General features: G+C 40.5%; 1 protein-coding gene across 1 annotated transcript; it reads right to left on the bottom strand.

Moving 5' to 3' along the window:
- Positions 1–317: 317 nt before the first annotated feature.
- LOC136434641 (interleukin-17 receptor D-like) lies at positions 318–19937 on the bottom strand. Its single transcript, XM_066427569.1, has 14 exons — positions 19790–19937; positions 14627–14681; positions 12064–12207; positions 11046–11164; positions 10609–10747; positions 9973–10017; positions 8866–9047; positions 8028–8169; positions 7742–7864; positions 7035–7178; positions 6033–6127; positions 5479–5630; positions 4673–4952; positions 318–4492 (listed from the first exon to the last, which is right to left on the bottom strand). Exons 1-14 carry the CDS (start codon positions 19910–19912, stop codon positions 3728–3730), a joined length of 2508 nt encoding a protein of 835 aa, XP_066283666.1. The 5' UTR covers positions 19913–19937; the 3' UTR covers positions 318–3727.
- Positions 19938–22013: the final 2076 nt, after the last annotated feature.

The raw sequence follows: 22013 nt of genomic DNA, 5'->3' as shown, positions 1-22013 counted from the left end.
ATCTTGGAGACAGACGTTTCAGTAACTCCAGTTATTCCCTATATAGGCACTGACTAAAGAAGGCGGATGCTGTCTGAAACGTTTGTTTCCAAATTTCATCCAGGTGCTTGAGTAACTTTCATTTGGCGTATCTTGTTAAATGGATGTCTAACCTTCACAAATATATGTACTTGTTCAGTTAAGTGAGGGATGTATTCAGTAATGAAGATATTCACTCCTGGATCGTGACACTACCCTGGCATTGTCAATCGATCAGTCAAACACAAAAACGTCAACACTGCCAACTTCACAAGAATGAAACACAAGACACAGTGAACCTGGATACAAAGCACATTTTATTCCAAATACAAAAATAGAGCATCTTGGAGACAAAGGGACAGTGTTTAGTCAAAGGCAGCAAGAAAGGGTTTCCTCTAAGAAAGAAAAACAGGAGTCTCAGAGACAGGGAAATGTTGAAGACTCCTAGCGTTCCAAACATGAGATCATACCTACTCGTCTATTAAGTCAAGAGGGATAACTTCTTCAAGTATCCATATAACGTGTACATAATTGCTTAAGTGTCATTCTTGTCAACACGACAAGATATGATACCTTGTTTAAGTATAAAGGTAAGGCCACAGGAGTGCATTGTACACAAATTGTTATGTACAGTGAGGGGTCTTGGCTAAACAGGCTTTTCAAAGTGACTGCGAGAGATACAGAGGGAAAATTATACTCTCTACTAGACTCCAGGGTTGGTATAATATCTATCATAAATTGGCCAAATAGGTTGAATAATTAAATTTTCCGAGAAAAGTTAGTCAGCAATAGTTACCATTTTGAACGGGTTGAATGAATTGTTCTCCAAGCGCTGTCCCCCTACAAATTATCCCTGATTTTTTCACCTTTCTTTTCAATTCGATGGCAAGGCCTGGTAGAGAATAGTAAAATTACAGCTTTATCCTCCAAGTAGTCTTTTCAAAGAGCAAGATATGTTAAAGACATCAAAGTAAGTGAATCTAACTTCGACTGGCGCACACTAATGTACAATTTCACACCTTATTAGCTAAGAATAAATATTGAACAGTTGTGAGCAGCATAAGCATGAATGTTTACGATACAAGATTGCAGTTAGCATAGTTGTCAATACACAATCATTATACAGTTTTACATATTACATTGTAGCAAGCAATGGACGAAACAGGGCTGTAAACAAACCAGTTAAATGACAAAGAAAAAGTGGGCGACATCTTATTCTACAGCATTTAAACTACCCACAGATCTACAATGTAGAACTAACTTCAAAGCAATGGTAGCATTTCTTTATAATGAAATACAGTGTGGAATGGTTTGCATCATAGTTTCGGTGCTTAATCTTAATACTCATATACATACTGTGTTTTAATGAAGAACATGCATGCGAAATTCACTGTACAATTATATCACACCAAAGTCCTCTTATCCTGCAATTATTTATCCGATTTTCTTAAGCATTTCCATATTCAATTTGGAGGAACTATTCATGATTACATGGATGTATACAACAGGAAAGCCAGAAAGTAACATTATTTACATAAAGCCAGAAAAAAATGTTCTATAAATCACTGTGAGTTTGTAAGTTTCACACATGTACATGTACACCTTCAGTGTTGTAGGCCCAGACACTTGTTAATTATACAAAGAAAAATAAGAAAGTTCCTCACAACAAAAGTCATTTCATACTGTGTAAAGCCAACAGTTTGTGGCTTCCTACCTTGGCTACACATACTTCCATCCTAACTGCATCTCTGCATGCAGAGATGTCCCCAACATTCAGCTGAATTTTTTTTGGTGGGGGGGGGGGGGGGGGTAAAATCTAACTGAACATCACATTTAATCTTCATAGAGCTGGTACAACATTTGAAAATGATCTTCAAAGACAAAAATTGAAAATGTACATTACACCAACAGAGCAAGCACACAAAATTGACTTTCCGTATACAATGGAATTGAAGACAAATTAACGGTAAGTGTGAGATTTCATAAATACAGAAGCCATAATACATGATTTGCATATAACAGCATGATAGATGTATTATACAGACAGGTCATACAAATCAGAGGATCAAAAAATGTATCACTCTCAATATCATTGTCAATTTACATTTCAGCACAGCCCTTGCAGAATGTCACTGTAACAGTGATTTATATACAAGTTTGTTTTTTCTCTCCTTTATTTCCTTACATACAATTATTCTTTCATCTGGATGTACAGTGAAGACATATGCGCCAGGAATTCTGCAGCACTTCAGAATGATAATGTTTACCCCAGCATAATGCAGCATTTCTTTAAGCTTCATAGAAGCAGAGTGATAATTCTCAAAGCTTAAGGCATGATTACACATCAGTGTGTCACTTATTTTCTTGTTTGCTGACCATTGAAATATTATACAAGCTGCAATTATAAAAATGCCCACACAGATACCAAAGTAGATTCTTCCCATAGCCAACAAAGTGGTAAATATGTTGATGAAATGGTTAATGTTTGTTGTAATATGGGCTTTTCCAGTCCCTAATTGTAAATTCCTGAAGCAATACTCCAATAGTTTGAAAGTTCATCTGTGTCGGTAGAAATTATTCTGAAGCAAATATGAACGGTAATTTCCAACACAAAGATCAAACTTACTCAAATTTTCGATTCTAAAACTCCAGCCACTGTCAAGGAATGAACGATTCTTGGAGTTTTGGGTAAAATTTGGGTAAGTCCAATTACTGCATTGGAAGTCACAGTAACTTCCTGAACCAATGTTGTCACTGGGTTGCACTGTTTGTTTCAAATGACATGCACAGGAACCTTTAAGTCATTTTCAAGAATCCTCTCTTGGCTACTGACAGTGTTTTGGTGGACCTCACACTTAGCTCAATTTACAGTGCTCCTGGTTTTCTCTTCAATTTGATGCGTGGTGATCAAATTCATTCCGTCCCCCCCCAAAAAAAGATATATATTACTTGAGACCTTTTCACATTCTGGAGCAATGATACTTCCATTCTGCCCCATAACCAATAAATACTTGGTGCCAAACAACTAACTCTGCAGTAAAATGATTTAATGAGTCCCCTTAGACACATCTGTGGCAATTTCAACACCAACAATTCAGTACTAGGCCACATCAATTTACTTTCTTGGTTCACGGACATTTCAAATAAAAAAATCAGCAAGAGGACAAATGGAAACAGGGCTGGGAGGAAAACTTGAATCTGACAATATTCACCCTTGATACTGTATGAGCCAAGGAGAAAACTTTCTGTCATACGACTAGCCGGCTGCTGCCCACCATGTCAGGGACCCCGGCAGCAGTTTAATCAAAATACTGGATACTACTACATACATGTACATGTACATGTAGATCTTTCAATTTAGGATTACTGCAAATGTGTTTACTCTCACAGTGATTTCATTTTGTGGTAGATGGACAGGGAGACGTTTATACGGTTCTGCATCTGTATCTATATAGCCAGAACAACCGCCATTAGGCATAACACACCAGCTTTGCAGGCACGCGGCGCCACAGCAGCTGGCTATATTACACCGAACGGTTAAAACAATTCTACAGTAAAGTAGTCATACAAGATAGACATGTTAGCATGAAGTTGCTGAGGAGAGGTCACCATGAAAATAAAACCACTGCAAAAATTTCAAAATACAGAGTATTTTTCAAAGGCAAGAACCAAGGAATTGAATCGATGTGGCTTGAGATACCGGTGATGATCAACAGGTGGTGTCGGTGGGCGTGTTTGCCTCATCCCCACTAGACCCTGAGTGGTACGTCAGATCCACCCCCGAGTCCAGCCTGAACAGGAAGTTGTTGTCCCCCAGCCTCTTGCTGCCTGCTATGGGCTTGAGCTCCACGGACATCAGGCCAGGCGCCGCTCCGAGGAGCTGGTAGTTGTGTGGCAGGCTGGCGGTTCTCGCGGGGTGAGTCTTGAGGAGAGGCACGGGCGCGGGAAGCGTGGCTACGGACAGGGGGAACATGTGAGAGTCGTCCGGACTCATGTGGAGGTAGGAGGGAGCAAGTTTCGTCTGCCACCTCTGCGCCGGCCGGGCGATGCCGTCCAGGTTTAGCTCCGAGTCGACCAGTGCCTGGTCCTCTTCCTCCTCTATCAGCTCTGCATCCGTTTTCTTCTTCGGAGGCTGCACGGGGTACGTCTGCATCTCCATGACGACACTGTTTCCATCCGTGGCGTCTTTCAGGATGTTCCCCGCTTTCTTGCTCCCGTTTCTGTGGATTTGGGGGCTGTGGATGTCGACTTGTGTCTGCGGGCTGTTGACTTCCACTGGAGTTTCACCTTGAACGGTGCTCTCTAATCTTTGACCTGGAGGAGTTGACCCCTGACCTGCTGACCTCTGTGCGCCCTCAGCACACTTCTGGGCGAACCAATCGGGATTGTCGCTGAAGTACTTCCTGGTGGCTTTAATTGCAGAGTCCAGGGACTGCCCTGTCTCTGTCTGTAAGTGTCCATCCTGCTCTAAGTCCTGTTTAGATGATAAAGAATGGAATTAGCTTAGTTTGGACAACGATGATCGTGTACACACAATAGTAGATTCTTCAATCTCTGATTTTCACACCATCTCCATGTACCTGCAACTACATGTACCTAATAGTATACAAAAAACTAGGAATATACAATACAATAGATATGATTCAAAACCAACCTTGATGAGCCTGCTGTACTTATGACACGACACCTCCAGCCCGTGCAGGTGGCAGAACAGCAGGTGGAACTCCGACATGACCTTGAACTTCGGCGCCAGCTCCAGGGAACCGGGGATGTCGCTCTCGTATGTGTACTCGAAATAAACCGTGACGAAGCGGCACGGGCGCCCATTTGCGACGGCCCGGTCGTGGCGTAGCCTCTCCGCTGCCATGTTGACCGCATATAGGAACATCTCGTTGGGTTGGGGATCCACGGGGGTGGTGCTTGTGCTGTTGTGCCTACGAAATAAGAAGAGAAATATCCATTGATGTAGTGACAACCAGATGATATTGCTAGGCAAGTTTTACATGTATATTTTCATGCTGGCAACATTTGTAATGTTGTTGCTACAAGCTGGAAAGAGAAAAAAGGCTGCGGCAGTGACAGAAAGATGACCTTGTCAGTTTTACATTTTCATTGTGGCAGCAGGAAGAAATACACTGAAATAGTTTACAAGGCTGTGATAAGTCATTTGGTAAGGCAACTTTAGCATAATCAAGTCGGGAAAATCTAGAAGTCTATATCACTTTCAGTTGGCATTTCTACAGTATTTTTGTTTGAGGAAAAAAATGGCAAAGGCCAGTGGGCTGAATTTGGTCAAGCTCTTTGCGTATTTTCATTAAGGCTGTGTTCATGTCCAACTGTCTTTATCATTGTGGGTTTAGATCAAATTTGTACAAAGCATCTATAAAAAGAGTATCACAAAGTATTTGGAAAATCATTTACGTAACAATATCAGACAGGGTAGTGGAATTTCTATCTAACCTTTGCCTCTGCAGATGGTACTTGAGTCCAGTGGAACAGACCACGATGACGTAGTCACAGTCCGTCAGGTGTTTGATGGTCCACTCGGCCTGGACATGCAGGTCACCCTCCCGAACGTACCAGGAGTCCAGGAACACATGGCACCGGCACGACTAAACATGCAGAGAAATGGTTGAAATTGACACATGAAAATATCTTAATACAACAGGGGTTCAATAGTGTGTAAGATTTCTGTATTGTCGAATGTCTATAATGTAATATTGTGACTGTAGTGTTTCCTACATATCATCTAGATGCGGGATCATACAATTATGTTGCAGGGCTCCAAGTACGTACTACCTGCATGTGCAGCTGCAGGTCATATGTAACTTGTAAGTGCAAGTAGAAATGGAGCTGTGCAAGTATTTTTGTGATTGTCCACCTGTTCCTAACCTGCAGCTGGTTTAGAGATGGGGTCTGAAGGCAAAGAAAACAGGTGGACAGGTGCAGGCATTTTGAGCCCTGATGTTGGCAAGCACATTTTTTTTTCCAGTTTATCTTTCTTAGAAAGTCACCTCATGTAGGAAGGACGCAAACTGGTTGACGGTGTTGGTGTGGGCATCACAGTCTGCTGGGGAGTACAGGATCAGGACTTTGGGACAGTCATAGTCTGGAAGAAAATAGAGACATGTACAATACAGGAAATGGTCATAAACATGTCTGAAATCAAATAAAGACATGTATTACAGTCAATGGTTGTGTACATTGAAATGTATAGGGCAGTCAAGGAAATTTCCTAAATCATTAGTGCCATATATATCTTTTACAACCGGTGCAACAGCCTAGTGATAGAGTGCTTGCTTTACGTTTGGGTCACACCAAAGACTTTAAAAACGTTTCTTTTGCTTTCTCTTCTTAGCATTAGGCACTTATAGGACAAAGCCAGTTGACCACACAGCTAACAGTGCACTACATGTAGCCCTGCTGTAGTGCCTGCACATCTGTGTGGCCCAAGGGCTATAGAAATGGAGATGTCATGAGCACCACCCTATATCCTAGGTCGGCATACAATAACTAACTTAATGTGTCATTTGCCAACAACATACATGTAGCAGCTGCTAAATTACATCAGTGTCAGCAAAAACACCAAAGCACAACAGAATATCAGAGTTACAAAGATACCAGTGGGCCCCTACATTAGTGCTTGCATTAAGTGTGTGACCCAAGGGCTATAGAAATAGAGATGGGAACTGCCCTATACAACAAAAGGTGAACTAACTTAAGTCACAAATTAGTGCATCTTTTACCACCAACATGGCAGCGACTAACATCATAGTGACTGCCTATACACTACAGTACAACAGAATTCCATGGTCACATTTGAAACTCCTAAACTTCTGGTAACATTATTGTACTTGTAAGTGCAAGTTAGTCATACATGTAGATCACTTCACTATCTATATTCTCATATCATCATTTTGATCAGATGGATGCTTCACTGATTCTGTTATTCTTTAAAAGATCAATAATTATTAGATTGCAGTTTCTAAGCCTTTCTTTAACAGAAATATGGTTACCTGGTGACAGCAGATCCTTGTTCTTCTCCCCGCTGTTCCTCTGTCCAGTCCTCACCCCTCCCGGCTGCTGTCCCCCCTCCCCTCCCAGGCCCATGGACTCTCCCGGCCCCTCCTCCTCGTCCTCAAACTCTGTATACGCATTCTCTGTCGGAAAGTCACACAGATCAGTATCACTTTTTCACTCAATCTTTGAATTACATTTATGTAAAATTATAATAATATTGACGAAGTTTGATCTTTACTTCAACACAAAGCAAATATTGCTCAGAGTAATTAAATCACTACTGAAGAAGGTCGACGTAGATCGACTGAAAATTTGAGGTGAGCAATATTTGCTTTGTGTTGAAGTAAAAATCAAACTTCTTCATGGAATTCAACAACACAGAGGACCTTTAATGCTACTATTGTAATTGTTGATGAAGCTTTGACATTCAGGTAATAAGATACGTGTATGCAAGGTAACAGTTACTCAAGCAACCAGATAGATTTTTAAAATGGTCAGATGTTTCAAGTAGCATTCACTAAGTTGAACCATTCATCAGTGACTGAGAGTACTGACTTTTACTTGCATTTGCTAAAATGGACACTTGTAAGATGTTGACGGATAACAAGCTTCAATATGAATGAAATAATGAAAACCTACATTCTCATGTAGATAAAGTTAAATTTAACAGTAAACTCAACTAAAAAGAACTTAAAGGACTTACTTCTCTTTCTGTATCTTCTGTAGATCAGCACAGCAGCAAGTCCAGCAAAGGCCCACAGACCCAGTACACCCAGGCAGGCCATGGCTACTATCACTGGTGTGGACAGGGTTGGGCCCCGTGGGTCTTGAACAGAAAAAAGTGAAGCCTCATTAGATTACAGATGAATGATTCTTGAATGAATGATTGAACAAATATGTACAAAGATGCTGAATCATTTTTCCCTTTTATGACTTACAGCCTAACATTTGGAAAACAAAAGCAGTGATGTTAGAAACTTCCTACTGACCAGGTTTGTGTTGTACAGAGAAGACCACAGGGGTTGACCTGGGTGCGTCCCGCTGGTTGGAGGACACCTGGACGGTGTAGGGGGCGCTGGGCTCCAGGTTCTCCAGATGATAAGTCAGCGAAGTGGCATTGACATCGTAAGGCTGTCAGAGAACAAAACACCAGTGGTACAAAAATAAAGAGACATGACAAATTGATGCAAGTAGATGATCTAGAATCTACTTCAGTTTGTTTTCCCTGTACCACTGCTCACTTAGAATTTGAAGAGTCATTCACACACTTGAAAGCCATATACCATAACTTCACAAGTATCGTTTCACAATAAAAGCATTCTGTAAATGCATTTAAGTTTGCATGGTTTTGATTTTGCAGCAGCTCTATAGTCACATATTGCTACAGTATTGGACAAAAATGTGCATGGTGGTTTTAAGGTTGCAGTGAAATGGTCGCCGCAAAAAAAGTGAACATAAAACCACCGCAAACATTTCTGCATTAATTTTCCCTTTTACCTTTATTGCCAGAATCTTTAATCAAAAATGCTTCAGAGATATTAGATAGAATTAATGAATAAAAGAATGAGTAAATCAACAATGTACAAATATTTTCTCTTTCAGGTAACAACCCTCATACTTGTAATACAAAAGCAAGTACATGTACATGTATGACCAGGCATAAATAAGCCTAAATGTTCTCATATCTTTCTTGTCAGAATCTTTCATTTAAAAGCTTGAGAATCTAACTATTTTCCATATTATTTGTCTCACAAAGTGACAAGTGTTCTATCTTCAAGACACTTATAGATTGAATGTTGTCAGAAAATAGATAAATATATACCTTACCTGTTCTACAATGTATGAAGTGGTGTTCTGTGGCTCCCAGTTATCCACCTCCAGGTAGTTGTTTGGCGGCCGTCCAAAGTGCACGATGTAGCTGACGAACTTGTACCGCTCGGGTGCCAGGTCAAAGGTCACCTTAGCCGAGGAATAGCTGGAGTTGACCTTGACTGTCTGAGGAAGCCATTCTGTGGAAGGTCAAGAGAAAATGTCAGCAAAAGAACATTAATTTATATAAATAATTACAAATTCAAGATGGCAGGACCAAATGTTGTGTATTTGTTATTGAGTAGGCCAACTATTCTCTCTTCGCAGCCAGGGGCTGAATTGCGAGGAGGGCACAATTGGTGGGGCTTGATCTCATTTCGGTCTGGAGTGGCTGCCATTCTGCACTAACTCAGGTGACCTTAATACGACAATTGTGCCATGTGCGGCCATAGGAATGTAGGTTATGAACCACTCACACCGGAAAGGACCCCTACTCTTTTGGAGTGTGCTGGGTTCTTTAACATGCTCGAGGTGTGGCTCTCCTCAAACTCAGGACCTCCATTTAACGTCCTATCCGAGGGACGTACCTAACCAACCAAAACTAGGTACTAATTTTCACAGAGTGAAGTGAAGAAATTTTTGTAAAGTGCCTTTGCCAAGGGCGCAACATCGGGACATATTAGTGATTTTGAACCCAGGTACTCTCGGTTCTAGGCAAAGCACCCTACCAATTGCGCCACACAAGTCCACTTCCATACATGGTAGTTTGACTGAGAATTTGTACACAAGGATGCCCAATTAGCCTCAGGCTAGGACTAAAATCTAGTCAGCTTAGAAGTTAGAGCTGCCCATGGTACATGTATGTTTACATTTGATTATTATCTACTCAAGCAAAACCCTCACTCTTATCTTATTGATACATGTAATTGCGATGGGCTCTGGCTCTCCTTGAACTCAAGACTTATGGCTTTATGTCCCATACACTGCAACCCCTACCAGGTTCAGAACAACAATGGCTAAGGCAATGATTTGAACACTTAACAACGAATGTCTAAACCAGCTAATTGGTAGACCATGGTGTGATGCTACAACAAGGTGTAAGGTGAACAGTCATTTTCTACTTACCCTCCATGCATTGTTGAAGAGACTTGTTCAACAAGGAGTCACATTCTGAAAAGGCAAAGATGCAATTTTCATTCACAATATAACTCAGGGTACAAAACACTGCTGAATACATCAACTTTCTACATTAATCATTTACAAGATTTCTTCCAAGTACATGTACATATCAAATAGATTCATAGCAATAAATCCTATCACATGTCAACAAATGCCACCTCAAGTCTCTGGGACCCCACCTTCCCCCCACCCAAAGGACAATAACTTTTCCTATGGTGTTGTCTTACCATAGGAACCTTCTTAACTTATTTTACATTACAATGTGTTGTCTTACCTTAGGAATCTTCCTAACTTATTTTACATTACAATGTCGCTTATGCATGACTGTGTGATTTGCCATGTATAAACCGTTTTTTCTAGTTATTGTATATAAGTACTGGTTCGTTCTGCTAGTTCACTTTAGTGACGCTGAAGAAGAGTGATGGATGTCACTCGAAACGTCCGGAAATAAATCTCCGAATATTTATCCAGTTGTAGAGTTTGAATTTCTCCTTATATATTGTTTACCTGGATGTCTAACCTTCACAAACGCACCTCAAGTCTCATTCATTTTCAACCTTTTAATATTTCTTAGTAGCTTACCTCTAGCATGAAAGGTAAATGTAGATACTCGGTTTTGCTGCAGTTCTGAAACCTTAGGTAGGGGGAGCGGCTGCACTGCTACCAGGTACTCGGCTTCCAAAACCAGGTTCTGGAATCCATCATAGTGATACTCTTCCAACTGTGGATTTAAAATACAACAGTTTAGTTCTTTGAAATCAAGATAGGTATAACTGCTGTTTTACAAATGTAGTATTGTTCTAACGTAGCTTTCCTGACAATATATTCATGACTTCCCCGGCATTAAAGTGGAGTGCTCCCAGGACACTATCCCGCAGTGCCACCTCACTGATTACACCTACTTCAATTCCTGAAAAAGGTTGGTGTGCGATGGTCCAAACGTTACAGTTGATATATGCTACAGATTCTTCAGCAAGTTGAAGTTGTTAGCCTCAAAACCCAAGAAAAAGACTGCATACCAGTTTCTGTTGCGAGGTGAGGTTGTCCTGTGTCAGGTGCAGCTGCACACACCTGCTACGGCTGAAGTCCCCACGACCACCCTGCAACGTCAGCTGGAAGCCCTGCAGGTACGTTAGTCCTGCAGAAAGGCACAATGGGCTGTAGCTCAATCCAGGAACAGATTTTATATGTACATGTATATCACACAGGTCCAATATTCATTCCCAATGATACAAGCAATAAGAGATCATGACCAGCATGGCTGTCATAGCCTGAAATCCAAACCTATTATAGGTCCCAAGTCTCCTCTCCGCAAACCTATTATAGGTCCCGAGTCTCCTCTCCGCAAACCTATTATAGGTCCCAAGTCTCCTCTCCGCAAACCTATTATAGGTCCCAAGTCTCCTCTCCGCAAACCTATTATAGGTCCCAAGTCTCCTCTCCGCAAACCTATTATAGGTCCCGAGTCTCCTCTCCGCAAACCTATTATAGGTCCCAAGTCTCCTCTCCGCAAACCTATTATAGGTCCCGAGTCTCCTCTCCGCAAACCTATTATAGGTCCCGAGTCTCCTCTCCGCAAACCTATTATAGGTCCCAAGTCTCCTCTCCGCAAACCTATTATAGGTCCCGAGTCTCCTCTCCGCAAACCTATTATAGGTCCCGAGTCTCCTCTCCGCAAACCTATTATAGCTCCCAAGTATCCTATTTGCGGAGAGGAGACTCGGGAGCTATAATAGGTTTGGATTCCAGGCTATGGCTGTCATTGTCATCTACCAACTCTTTGCTTTGACAACATAAGTTACCAGTGGACAATATTGTATTAAGCTTTTCCTTGCCAAAGTACATGTAGCCTTGAGGAAACAAATCTGTAATATTGGTTACGGGGTTAGGCAGTTATAATATGCTTTTAAAAGTAAACAAGGAAAAGGTTTAAAGGTTGTTGTCATTTGAAACCTTAGAACTATCTGTGAACAATAAAGACAACCCGAACTATTGGATGAAGACTGAGCGTAGGTTAAGTTTCTGCAATCCTCCTACCTAGATTGCTTGGTTTCCAGCTTATTCTGACTCCGTCAGTCTGGTCGCCCTCTAGTGACTTGTGAGTGACCTGCAGCTCCTCTGGCCTGCCGATCTCGGCACTCTCTGTCTCCACTAGGTTTCCTACCAGCAGCGACACACATTCTGAAAGGCAGGAGGGGATAGGTTAGTCGTATCCTGATAAACTGAGCTCCAAGCAGTACTCTGATTGGCCGTCTGGAAGCTTAATGGTGATTACATGTACATGTACCTTTTACCCAGGGGTATTTAAGGTCCCCATAAAATGAATGGTTTATGTGAATGTCATCAACTGAAACTAGACTATATCAGACTTCGAGCTAATGGTTGATTGGCGGTTCTTGAATGTCTGTCTTTCTGTTTTGTGCTACACTCTATTTACAGATCAAATTTCGTAATGCCACCTAGCAGGTCGCTGTGGAATTGCAAGACTGGTGATCACCACAAATTCAGCCAAGACAAAAACTGAAAAAGGCAAAGACAAGTTGAGCATATTTATTTTTTAGTCTATTTTGAAGTTCAGAAGCAAGATTCAACCGTCACTGCTTTAGCATAGTCTTTGTATCAGTATCTATATAGACAGTATAACCGCCCTTCGGTGTAACACACCAGCTTTGTGTATGTCTAACAGAGCAAGGACATATCTGTATTGTTATTTCTCTGAAGCAAGAAGGCATGCTAATGGATTGAACAGAATAAAGCTTGCATGCCACTGACTCAGAACAAGGATGCCAGACAGTACAATGTACAATGTGGATACTGAACAAAACATTTCACACATTATGATCTTGTATAAACATATAACAATTGTAGGTGTATGCCTTGTGCACAATGGTATTTCTTTATGTACTTTTTGGCAGTAGCTATATAGTGGCAGGTACATGTAGTTGATCAACTGAATCTGGGCATGATTCCTTTCTGAAATGGTCAGTAGTACATATATATGTAGCAGTGTTCTCGCCAGGCCTTTTCAGCGTAGAGGCCCCCGATGCTGTGATCTGGACCCCGAATGCTGTGTTTCAATGAGATAGGGGTGTTTCTTTCTGGGAAGAACCTTCATAAATCTTATAAAAAGTTCATATTTGGCTTTAGAATGAGGATGTGACAGAGGAAAAACTTAACTTCACAAATTGTATCCCTAAAAATGCAGGAAATAGTGTGTTTTTTTTGGCTATGAATTTCAATATTTTGTGCGGGAAGATGCCAGACTCCCAACCTTTATCATGTCTTTGGCACTCCACGAGTGACTTGCGCCACGCAAAGTTGGCCTTTTGTACCTGACCCCTACGCTGTGAAAAAATCCTGGTGAGAACACTGCGTAGTTAGTACAGATTTGACATTTAGGTGTGTTTTGTCACAGGTAGTGACAGGTCCATTTGTCACTGTCTCCCAGAGTGCACAAGCTGGGTGATAAAGTAAACAGCCTAGTCCTACAAGTTTGTCCTCTTGTGCTTTTTGTGCTGTATTGTGTACTGCATGTTTACCATCTGAATGAATTAGTGACAGCTACAATAAATGTGTACATATCAGGGCTGGCAATACTACTTGCACATGCAATTTAGCACATCCCGACATTTTTACCTGGCTTTGGTTCACCATATACAGTACAATGTACAGTACTATAAATCCCTTTAATATTGCAGTTGGTCAATTTACTGGTTTGGGGAAAACTCACTACATGTTCATTGCATTTAATTTTAACGGTGGGAGCAAACATAACTGTCACAAATTTTAGTGATGAAATATTTGCAATGATGAAATTATTACAGCTGCCTAGTGAGCATTAAAGTACATGTAGCTAAAATTAAGTTACCATTAACAAATCAAGAATTACAGAATACTCACAAAATACCTTGAGGTATTATTCAATAAATTGATATCATAAATCACTACAGAACAGCAATGTCATCAAATCATTGTTAAAATTCCCAGCAACAATGGAATGTTCTCCATGAGAATTCTTCACGCCCTCATAGCAACACAAGCAATGTTTGTTGAATGACAGAGGGCTTTTCAATAACTTTTTCCCAGAACTTGAGGAAGTGAGTGTAGTTCTGTCACATTTGGCCCTCAAACATGTACATGCAGGTTTTAATCTACCGCCAAAGAGTTTTTTCCTAGAACTTTTTCAAGAGCTTCTTTCCTAGAACTTGGGGAAGTGAGTCACATATGCAACATCGTGCAAAGGTCACTCTAATCATAAGATGGCATCTGAATCATGGCCAAAGGCTCAAGTTTGGAGAGACATTAAAATAAAAAATAAACAAGGAAAAGGTTTAAGAGAACAAGTTCAACACAAACACACACAAACACACACACAGACAGACACACACACACAGACAGACATACATGTACCTATAATGTAGATGCACACACACAAAGAAATTGCAATGACATATTGCAGGAAAAATCTACTACAAAATGTAACTTCTTCCCATATGTCTTATGACTGATTTCATATTCGAATGCTCGTAGTATCAGCATCTTGATACACTACAAACATACATAAAACAAACTTCGTCTTCCATTTACATAAAATACTCACCTATGACCTTGAGGTCTCTCCTTTCTCTACTGTGACACCAAGCATTGCAGTCAACCTGTCAAAAAAATTAAGAAAAATACATCAAGATTTGTGAATAATCAAAATTACGGGAATAATTTATTGCCTTCTTCCAATTTTATGTAAACTGTAATTCTAATCTTGTCTAAGTTTATCTTTAGTTATCTGTATGTTGACTGTAATTTTATCTTATCTATGTTCTGTATGTACATTTGTATCTTTCTCTCCTGGAAGAGTGGCTGTCAGTTAACAACTAAAGAGGTATTGAAACACAAATGAATATCATTAAACATCATGAGGAAGAAAAATGGAAAATAACGTTTTCATATTGATTGATAACCTGATAGTATTCCTAATGAAAAGGTCTGTCTATGCTTGAAAACTTAAGGCTTTTCATAATTTATTAATGTTTTATCAGTCAGCTCTTCTGTTTCATTCCTCGTGCAGTAATACTTAAGCAGTATCTTTAGAGTTCCTCTTGCCAACTTTCCACAGAATTGGATTTGTGTGACCCTTGATTTTATAATTGGAATTCAGGTATGATAAAGGATGTAAAGGATGATTTAAAAGACAACATAACGCACGAAATGTAAGAAAATTTATTCTTTATCAATGAAATTCATTGAGCGAACTGTCAAAGCTTCGGTTGCTCAGCAGTAAGCACAGTCACACTACAGACTCACAGCCTCTATAGCTAGTGGAAAGGGGGTGTTTCTAATTATACGGCTAACACTAACACTACAGTTATTACAGTCTAATCTACATGTAGCTCCACTCCAGTCAACCTCTAGCCAGCTGGCTAAGGTCCCACCATTCTTGTTTTTCTTCCCAATGCCAAACATAACAAAGACTGCCTCCCAAATACGATTATCAATGTCAGTGCATGCACTAGAAAAATATGCTAATGGTGTATATGTTCACAAATATATATGCGTACATTGAACATGTATTGCAAGAAAGTTTTTTTGTCTCTTACTGGTACATGTAGCTACATATACATGGTACAGAACGAGGTTTATCTGGAGCCCTTAAATGTCCCTGAGGGACTATTGAGCCTGGGTTAGTGTAATACAGTAGCTGCGACCTTATCAGATAACTGGCTGCCTGCCACAACCATCCATCACATCATACTAACAGTATAACTACATGTGGGTGGTGACGGTACAGTATGGCACTGAGTCTGAGAGAAGCGAAGTACTTCTGATGCTATTAATTCTTACACCAATGCTAAGGTGACAGCAAAAATAGCTTTAGTAACCACTACCACTTGAACTAAGCTGCATTAAAGTATGAAATCGGTACTATATATGGTTCAATAAGTGCCAAAAGGTGCTGCGGTGTTTAATGGATATGGAATTGCAATGAAATGTAATATTTGATTTAAGTATAACTGAGTGTTACATTATAGTGACGTTTTCTTGAAAAAAGAACAAGAGTGAAACATCAGTATATGACATGGGAAGGCACAGGAGGTAGTTGGTGATTAAGTGATTGAGAGAGGAGGTGTAGCAAAGGGAAGAGTTTATAAATGACTACATGCACCATCAAATACAAGACTTGGCGATGAGCCGATGATCAATAATTCATCAGATCTGGCTTAATCATATAACCGTATGCATGATATATTTCTGTAGCATATATATTGTTTTTAAAAGTATAAATGTGCTACCAGTCAGTAAAATTTGACACCATGACTCAGCATGAATTCAATGTCAGAATTTGAATGTGAGGATGCATGAAGGAAGTACAGGCAGACAGGGCTCGAAATACTGGGAAAATTGGAGCTGTGCACCTAAATTTTGAGTGTGGGTGCATCAGTGCACATAAGTGCACCTACTAGATATTTGAGTCGGTTTATGTACCCAAAGGCACAGTTGTGCATTTATAAAATGTGTATACAGCATATTATTGGCATGTGTCAGAAATATAATAAAACCTTAGATTTAGTAAAATACTTGTTTAAAATTTAGCTAACTATTAGTCCATAATTTCAGATTCAAGCTTTGAAGAGAGGCAGTAAGGTTTGTAATTAGGTTTTGTTGACATTCCACTCTATCTTATATTGTGCACCCAGATGTTCTTTCCGTGTACTTTCAAAAAAGTTAGACTCTTCATTAGACTGGGTGCACCTGTGCACCTATTCCCGAAGATGAATTTCGAGCCCTGAAGTACTGTAATTTTTTATTTGTAAACTGTAACTTAATCTTAGCTGATTTAACATTCAGTAGTCAACAGCTAAAATTTCATAATCGCTAATATTTGATCACTAATATTTGAGACAGTAATGCTTGTAAGTTGTAACCACCGTTGAAATTAAGTGCCGTGACCTACTCCATTTCCCCCAAACGCTATATTTTCCTGCCGCTATATTAAAGTGATTTACAGTATGTGAATGTGATGGTCCAGGTCTCTCCAAATCTGTTATATGAGCATCACGAAGTTACAGAAAAGCCTTTCTAAATGTAAAACCTAATACTGCACACAGGAACATACTGTAAATGAAGATTCTGAAATGTTCGCCGTGGTTTTATGTTCACGATTTTCGCGGTGAACTCTTCAGCGCGACTTAAAGCCACCACAAAACTTTTTGCTCACCTCCATGTATGCACTACTATTGTTTCAAATGCGAAATAAAAACCACACCAACTTAAATGCATTTACAATTATAGTAGTGAAAATGTGCTGTTTATTAGGAGTCATGTTTGAAAGAGATGTGTATATCTTGCGAGGTCGACGAAAGGTCAGGGTGACACCGCTGGCCGCCCATCCTGTCTGCCATCCTGTTGCAACTGATGTCACCGATAAGAACAGGAAGGGAACGGTGTACAAACTATAGCACCAGGCCAAGGCAAGGTTTTATTTGCTTCTTGGAGTTAGAACTTGTCAGACTGGTACTTACTAATAAAATATACTGTAACACAAACATGAACGAAGAACAGGAAAGGACCGGCCACCGGTGAACAAACTATAGCACCAGGCCAAGGCAAGGTTTTATTTGCTTCTTGGAGTTAGAACTTGGAGTCAGACTGTTACTTACTTATAAAATGTACTGTAACACAAACATGAACGAAGAACAGGAAAGGACCGGCCACCGGTGTACAAACTATATATAGCACCAGGCCAAGTCAAGGTTTTATTTGCTTCTACAATTTTCCAAGTCCTAGAGTTTATTGCATGAAGTACATAAAGCTGGTCTAACCCTCGGAAGATGGGGAACAACAGACGATACACTGGATACTGTGTGTGTGTGTGTGTGTGTGTGTGTGTGTGCATGTGTGTGACTGTGTGTGTGTGTGTATGTGTGCCTGTGTGTGTGCTGTGTGCTGTGTGTGTGTGTGTGTGTGTGTGTCTGTGTGTGTGTGTGTGTGTGTGTGTGTGTGTGTGTGTGTGTGTGTCACTGAACGTCTCAACAGCTGTGTATTTAAGTAGCTTTAACTTTTAAAAAAGCTGACAACTCTGGATCTGTGGACTTCTTTGCCTTCTTGGTAACCATATGCAGTCACATTTCTGCCCATGTTCTACACGGAATATTGTTGTTGGCAACGGACACCAAAAATCAATGCTATTCTGTCATTATGACAAAAATTGGCCCATTGACTCTAATGTCGAATGTGAAAAATATCAATAACAGGTCAAATTATGCTCACACAAATACATGTACAGTAGATGCAGAAGATGTTTGCAGTGGTTTTATGTTCTTGGTTTTCGCGGTGAACTCTTTACCGCGAACGTAAAACTACTGCGAAAAAGACGTTCCATTGCGTGACTGTATCCCTACTATTGTTTGAAACGCGAACTCAAAACCACCCCGAACACTTCATTTTCTCCCTACCGCGAAATTAAATCCCTGCGAACATTTCTGCATTTACAGTACCAGGAGGGGATAATGATCATTGTTAAGACGTGACTAATAGAATCACTCACTCACTCACTATCTAGTCCTGAAAATAAAATAAACAGAACCAGCAAGATACCAAGGCCAAACAACATACCCTGCCTCCAGGGGAGGTCAACTATCATGATGTCAGAGTGCTGTGAGTGTGACTTACATGTTAACACCCTACTGCGATACACAAACTTGACTATTTACTCATCTGCTTGAGACTCACCACTAATGATGTAGGATTTGAAAGGACTGGACGGCCAAACCGGTATGACAGACTGCTGCTAAAAACAGTTTTTATCTAATAATAACATTACTGATCAGGGATAGAAACACAGAGCTATAATTTGCAGGAATAAAATAAGACTGCAGCAAAAAAAGATTTGAACGAACTACTTGCCACTTTGCAGGCTATAAGAATATTCACGTTTGACATTGTGCAAATCACATATTGCAGGAAAAAGACTTAATCGATTCCGCCATCAGAAAATGTAACAATCCTTTTACCCCAACACCTGCTTAGAACGTAGCAGAATTTGTAAATGTAACGTTACAATATATATTGATGAAGTCTTTTGGGATCAATCAACCATTTCAACTGTCTGTCAACGTACTGAGCATTTGTACTTTTTTAAAATACTGAGAAAAAAATACTAAAATAGCAAAAGTGAGACAAAGAAATAGATTTTTTTCTCTCTCTTTTCAAAAACAGGAACTTTGTTTCGGCGGAAATGCAAAAACCTGGAATTTTGTACCTGCGTGATGGGAGGAATTTCTAAAAAGAGAGAATGTCAGGTTGATATGGCTTCTGGTTAGCCTTCGAAGCAGAAGATGCATTTTTACTTTAACCTGTGTCTGCCTACATGACGTAAAAGATATAACCGTATAACGACCGCTAGGACAAGTTGCTATATTATAATTTGTTTGTGTCGTAACTAAATTACTTCCGGCCGAAAAATTCAAGAGTGTCATAATTTGTTCTCTTCTTCTTGGGTTTAGGGATACCACTGCGGGGCTAAGATACATCTTAAACCTGTACAAAGCACGCTTAACACTAGATTACACGTTAAACAATCAAACAGTGGTCTTTTCTTGTAGTTTCGTCTTCGAAAATTTATGCCAACTCACCTGTCTAAAAATTTATGGCCTTCGACTTGGCCCTAACTATACTACTCCCCCCTCTCGGCACAAGTTTTGCTCCAAGTTTAGCGCCTCTTAGTCAGGAACGCAAGCAAACAAAACACCCAGAAAGATCTCCCTACCTTCCTAAGGCTTGTTAGATTGTCGCTGTAGCAGTTTCGAAGACACTGAGAACTTTGAGAGGAAGATATTGAGGTCTGGGTGAGGAACAGAGTCACTGCAAAAATCAACCAAAAAGCCGCCATCTTGGACAGGACCACGCTACGACTACAGAAATTTGCCTGATGAGAGAGATTTCGTGCGGACAGGTTGTCATGACCCCATATGTGAGAGACAAATCTACCTGATGAATAATACCGCTGTGGTGGTCCTAGTTCTCTTACAGCACAGGATAAAGTTTCAAATTCACAGAGTATGAACTAAGATCTTTTCTGCACTTCACCCAAGGGATTGAAGTGTTTGTGTTTTGTGCGTGCTTGCCCGGTGGAATAACTTGAGAACCTCAGGATGGATTACGATGATATTTGGTATGTGGGTAAACTATGTGTTGTGGATCTGACTGCCAAGGTCAATTTTGGGCCTCCTGGTGACCTTCTTTGGTACTGCAGCAGAGCGTTCTATTCTTAAAGTATCTTTGATCCTGGACATGCTGTGGTCATTTCATACAAAAATGAACCTACTATGATACAAAAGGCGTTTCTTTCTGGACGCCCCTCGTAGGTAAAGCGAGCGCGGGTGGGTCACATGCCGCCGGTGCGGAAACCGGGACTAGCTCAACTTGTTGGGTGAATAGATTTTCGCATTTCTGCTAATGATGACGACAGTGTTCTTCTATCTTGGTACTTTTTGTTCCAATTTTAGCTATGTTGCCCCGAAGTTATGCCAATTTTGACCCGTAGACGACAACAGGCGCGTTCCTATCCGTCCGACCGAGCTGTCAATCACCGTGATACATGTTTAATTTCGTCAGAAGTTTAATCATTTCCTCGAAGCTTTTCCTCAGAATCGTCGCGTAAAAGGTCATGGCATCTAGCAGTGTCACTTTTAGCTCCATTCATGGTAAATTTTCACTCGAAAAAAAAAAGTGTTTTACCGGTTTCACCTATTCCGACTCCGTCAACACTGTTTAATGGATGTTCACGTCCATCGGTAACGTTAAACATACAAAAAGCTATCACAGAATAGTTTATGCTATTCTGCAAACATCACTTGTCAAATTGTTCGTATTTTCTGCCATGACATTGTTTTTTCGCGGTTATCTTAGCAAGGGGCGATTTTGCGGCCATTCCTCGGCCGAATTCGAAGACCCGGAGAACCGTCTACTCTTTGGGACGGTGTTCACAGTTCTCCTGATGAGTGCTCACTGACGTGTTCTCCGTTCAATGCGATTTTCTGAGCCAGATAAACTACAATATTCTTCTGTCATTTTCTAGCATCTGGTGGTTGAATTTTTGGAGGCGGGGACGGTCTCGCCTTCTAGTTATACATTAAAGCACACCACAAGCGTAACGGAAAACGGATTTATGAGGGAAATAACTCGCTTTCGTACTTTGAATTTGTTAGCACTATATTACATATCTTTTATCTGTTTTTATGATTTCATTACTGTTAAATATTCAAACCGAGCGGGAGGGGCGGCCATACCGATTCTTTCCCGTAATTCTGACACCTGATTACTAGTATCTTGCTTAGACCCCCATTCCACTAGGACGGCGCTCTCGCCGCGCTCTAACGGCGACGTCAATTTGGCCAGATCGCCGTGAGAGCGCCGAGAGCGCCGTGAGAGCGCCGTGAGAGCGCCGAGAGCGCGGCGAGAGCGCATTGGGAGCGCGGTGTCACCTCGGCGATGGTTTTGAACATGTTCAAAACAATCGCCGTGAGCGCGCCGAGGATGGCGATGGGATCAAAGGGCCGCAGCGAGGGATCAAAGGGCCGCAGCGCTCAAGGATCGCAGCGAGCACTCTACGAGGATTGAATGATTGAATGGTCTTAACTGTAGTTCAAACAAATTTCATTCTTGAAGCGGTGTATCTTGAATTTCTGAAAATTTTCCAAGTGGTATTACAAATTGACGAATAACTACAAGTACTTGCTTCCATTCAAATTAAATTCCCTCTAAGTTTTATTGTCTGTGGTTCAAAAAGTGTTTCACAATTCTGTGATTTACGTTTCTATAATAACGTAGCATGATAAAAGATATTTATAGCAAACAGGTTACATGACAGACAAAAAAAAACATATTTGAACAAATATATAACTTAAGACACACACTAAGTGACCGTGCAGCGATCAAAATTGAATCTGTTTTCCCCTTGATTTTATCATTCAAATATGATGCAAGAGGTA

The sequence above is a fragment of the Branchiostoma lanceolatum genome, chromosome 5 (assembly GCF_035083965.1).
Source record: "Branchiostoma lanceolatum isolate klBraLanc5 chromosome 5, klBraLanc5.hap2, whole genome shotgun sequence".
NCBI lineage: Eukaryota > Metazoa > Chordata > Leptocardii > Amphioxiformes > Branchiostomatidae > Branchiostoma > Branchiostoma lanceolatum.
The sequence above is the reverse complement of the archived record's forward strand: the minus strand, read 5'-3'. Positions and strand labels throughout refer to the sequence as shown.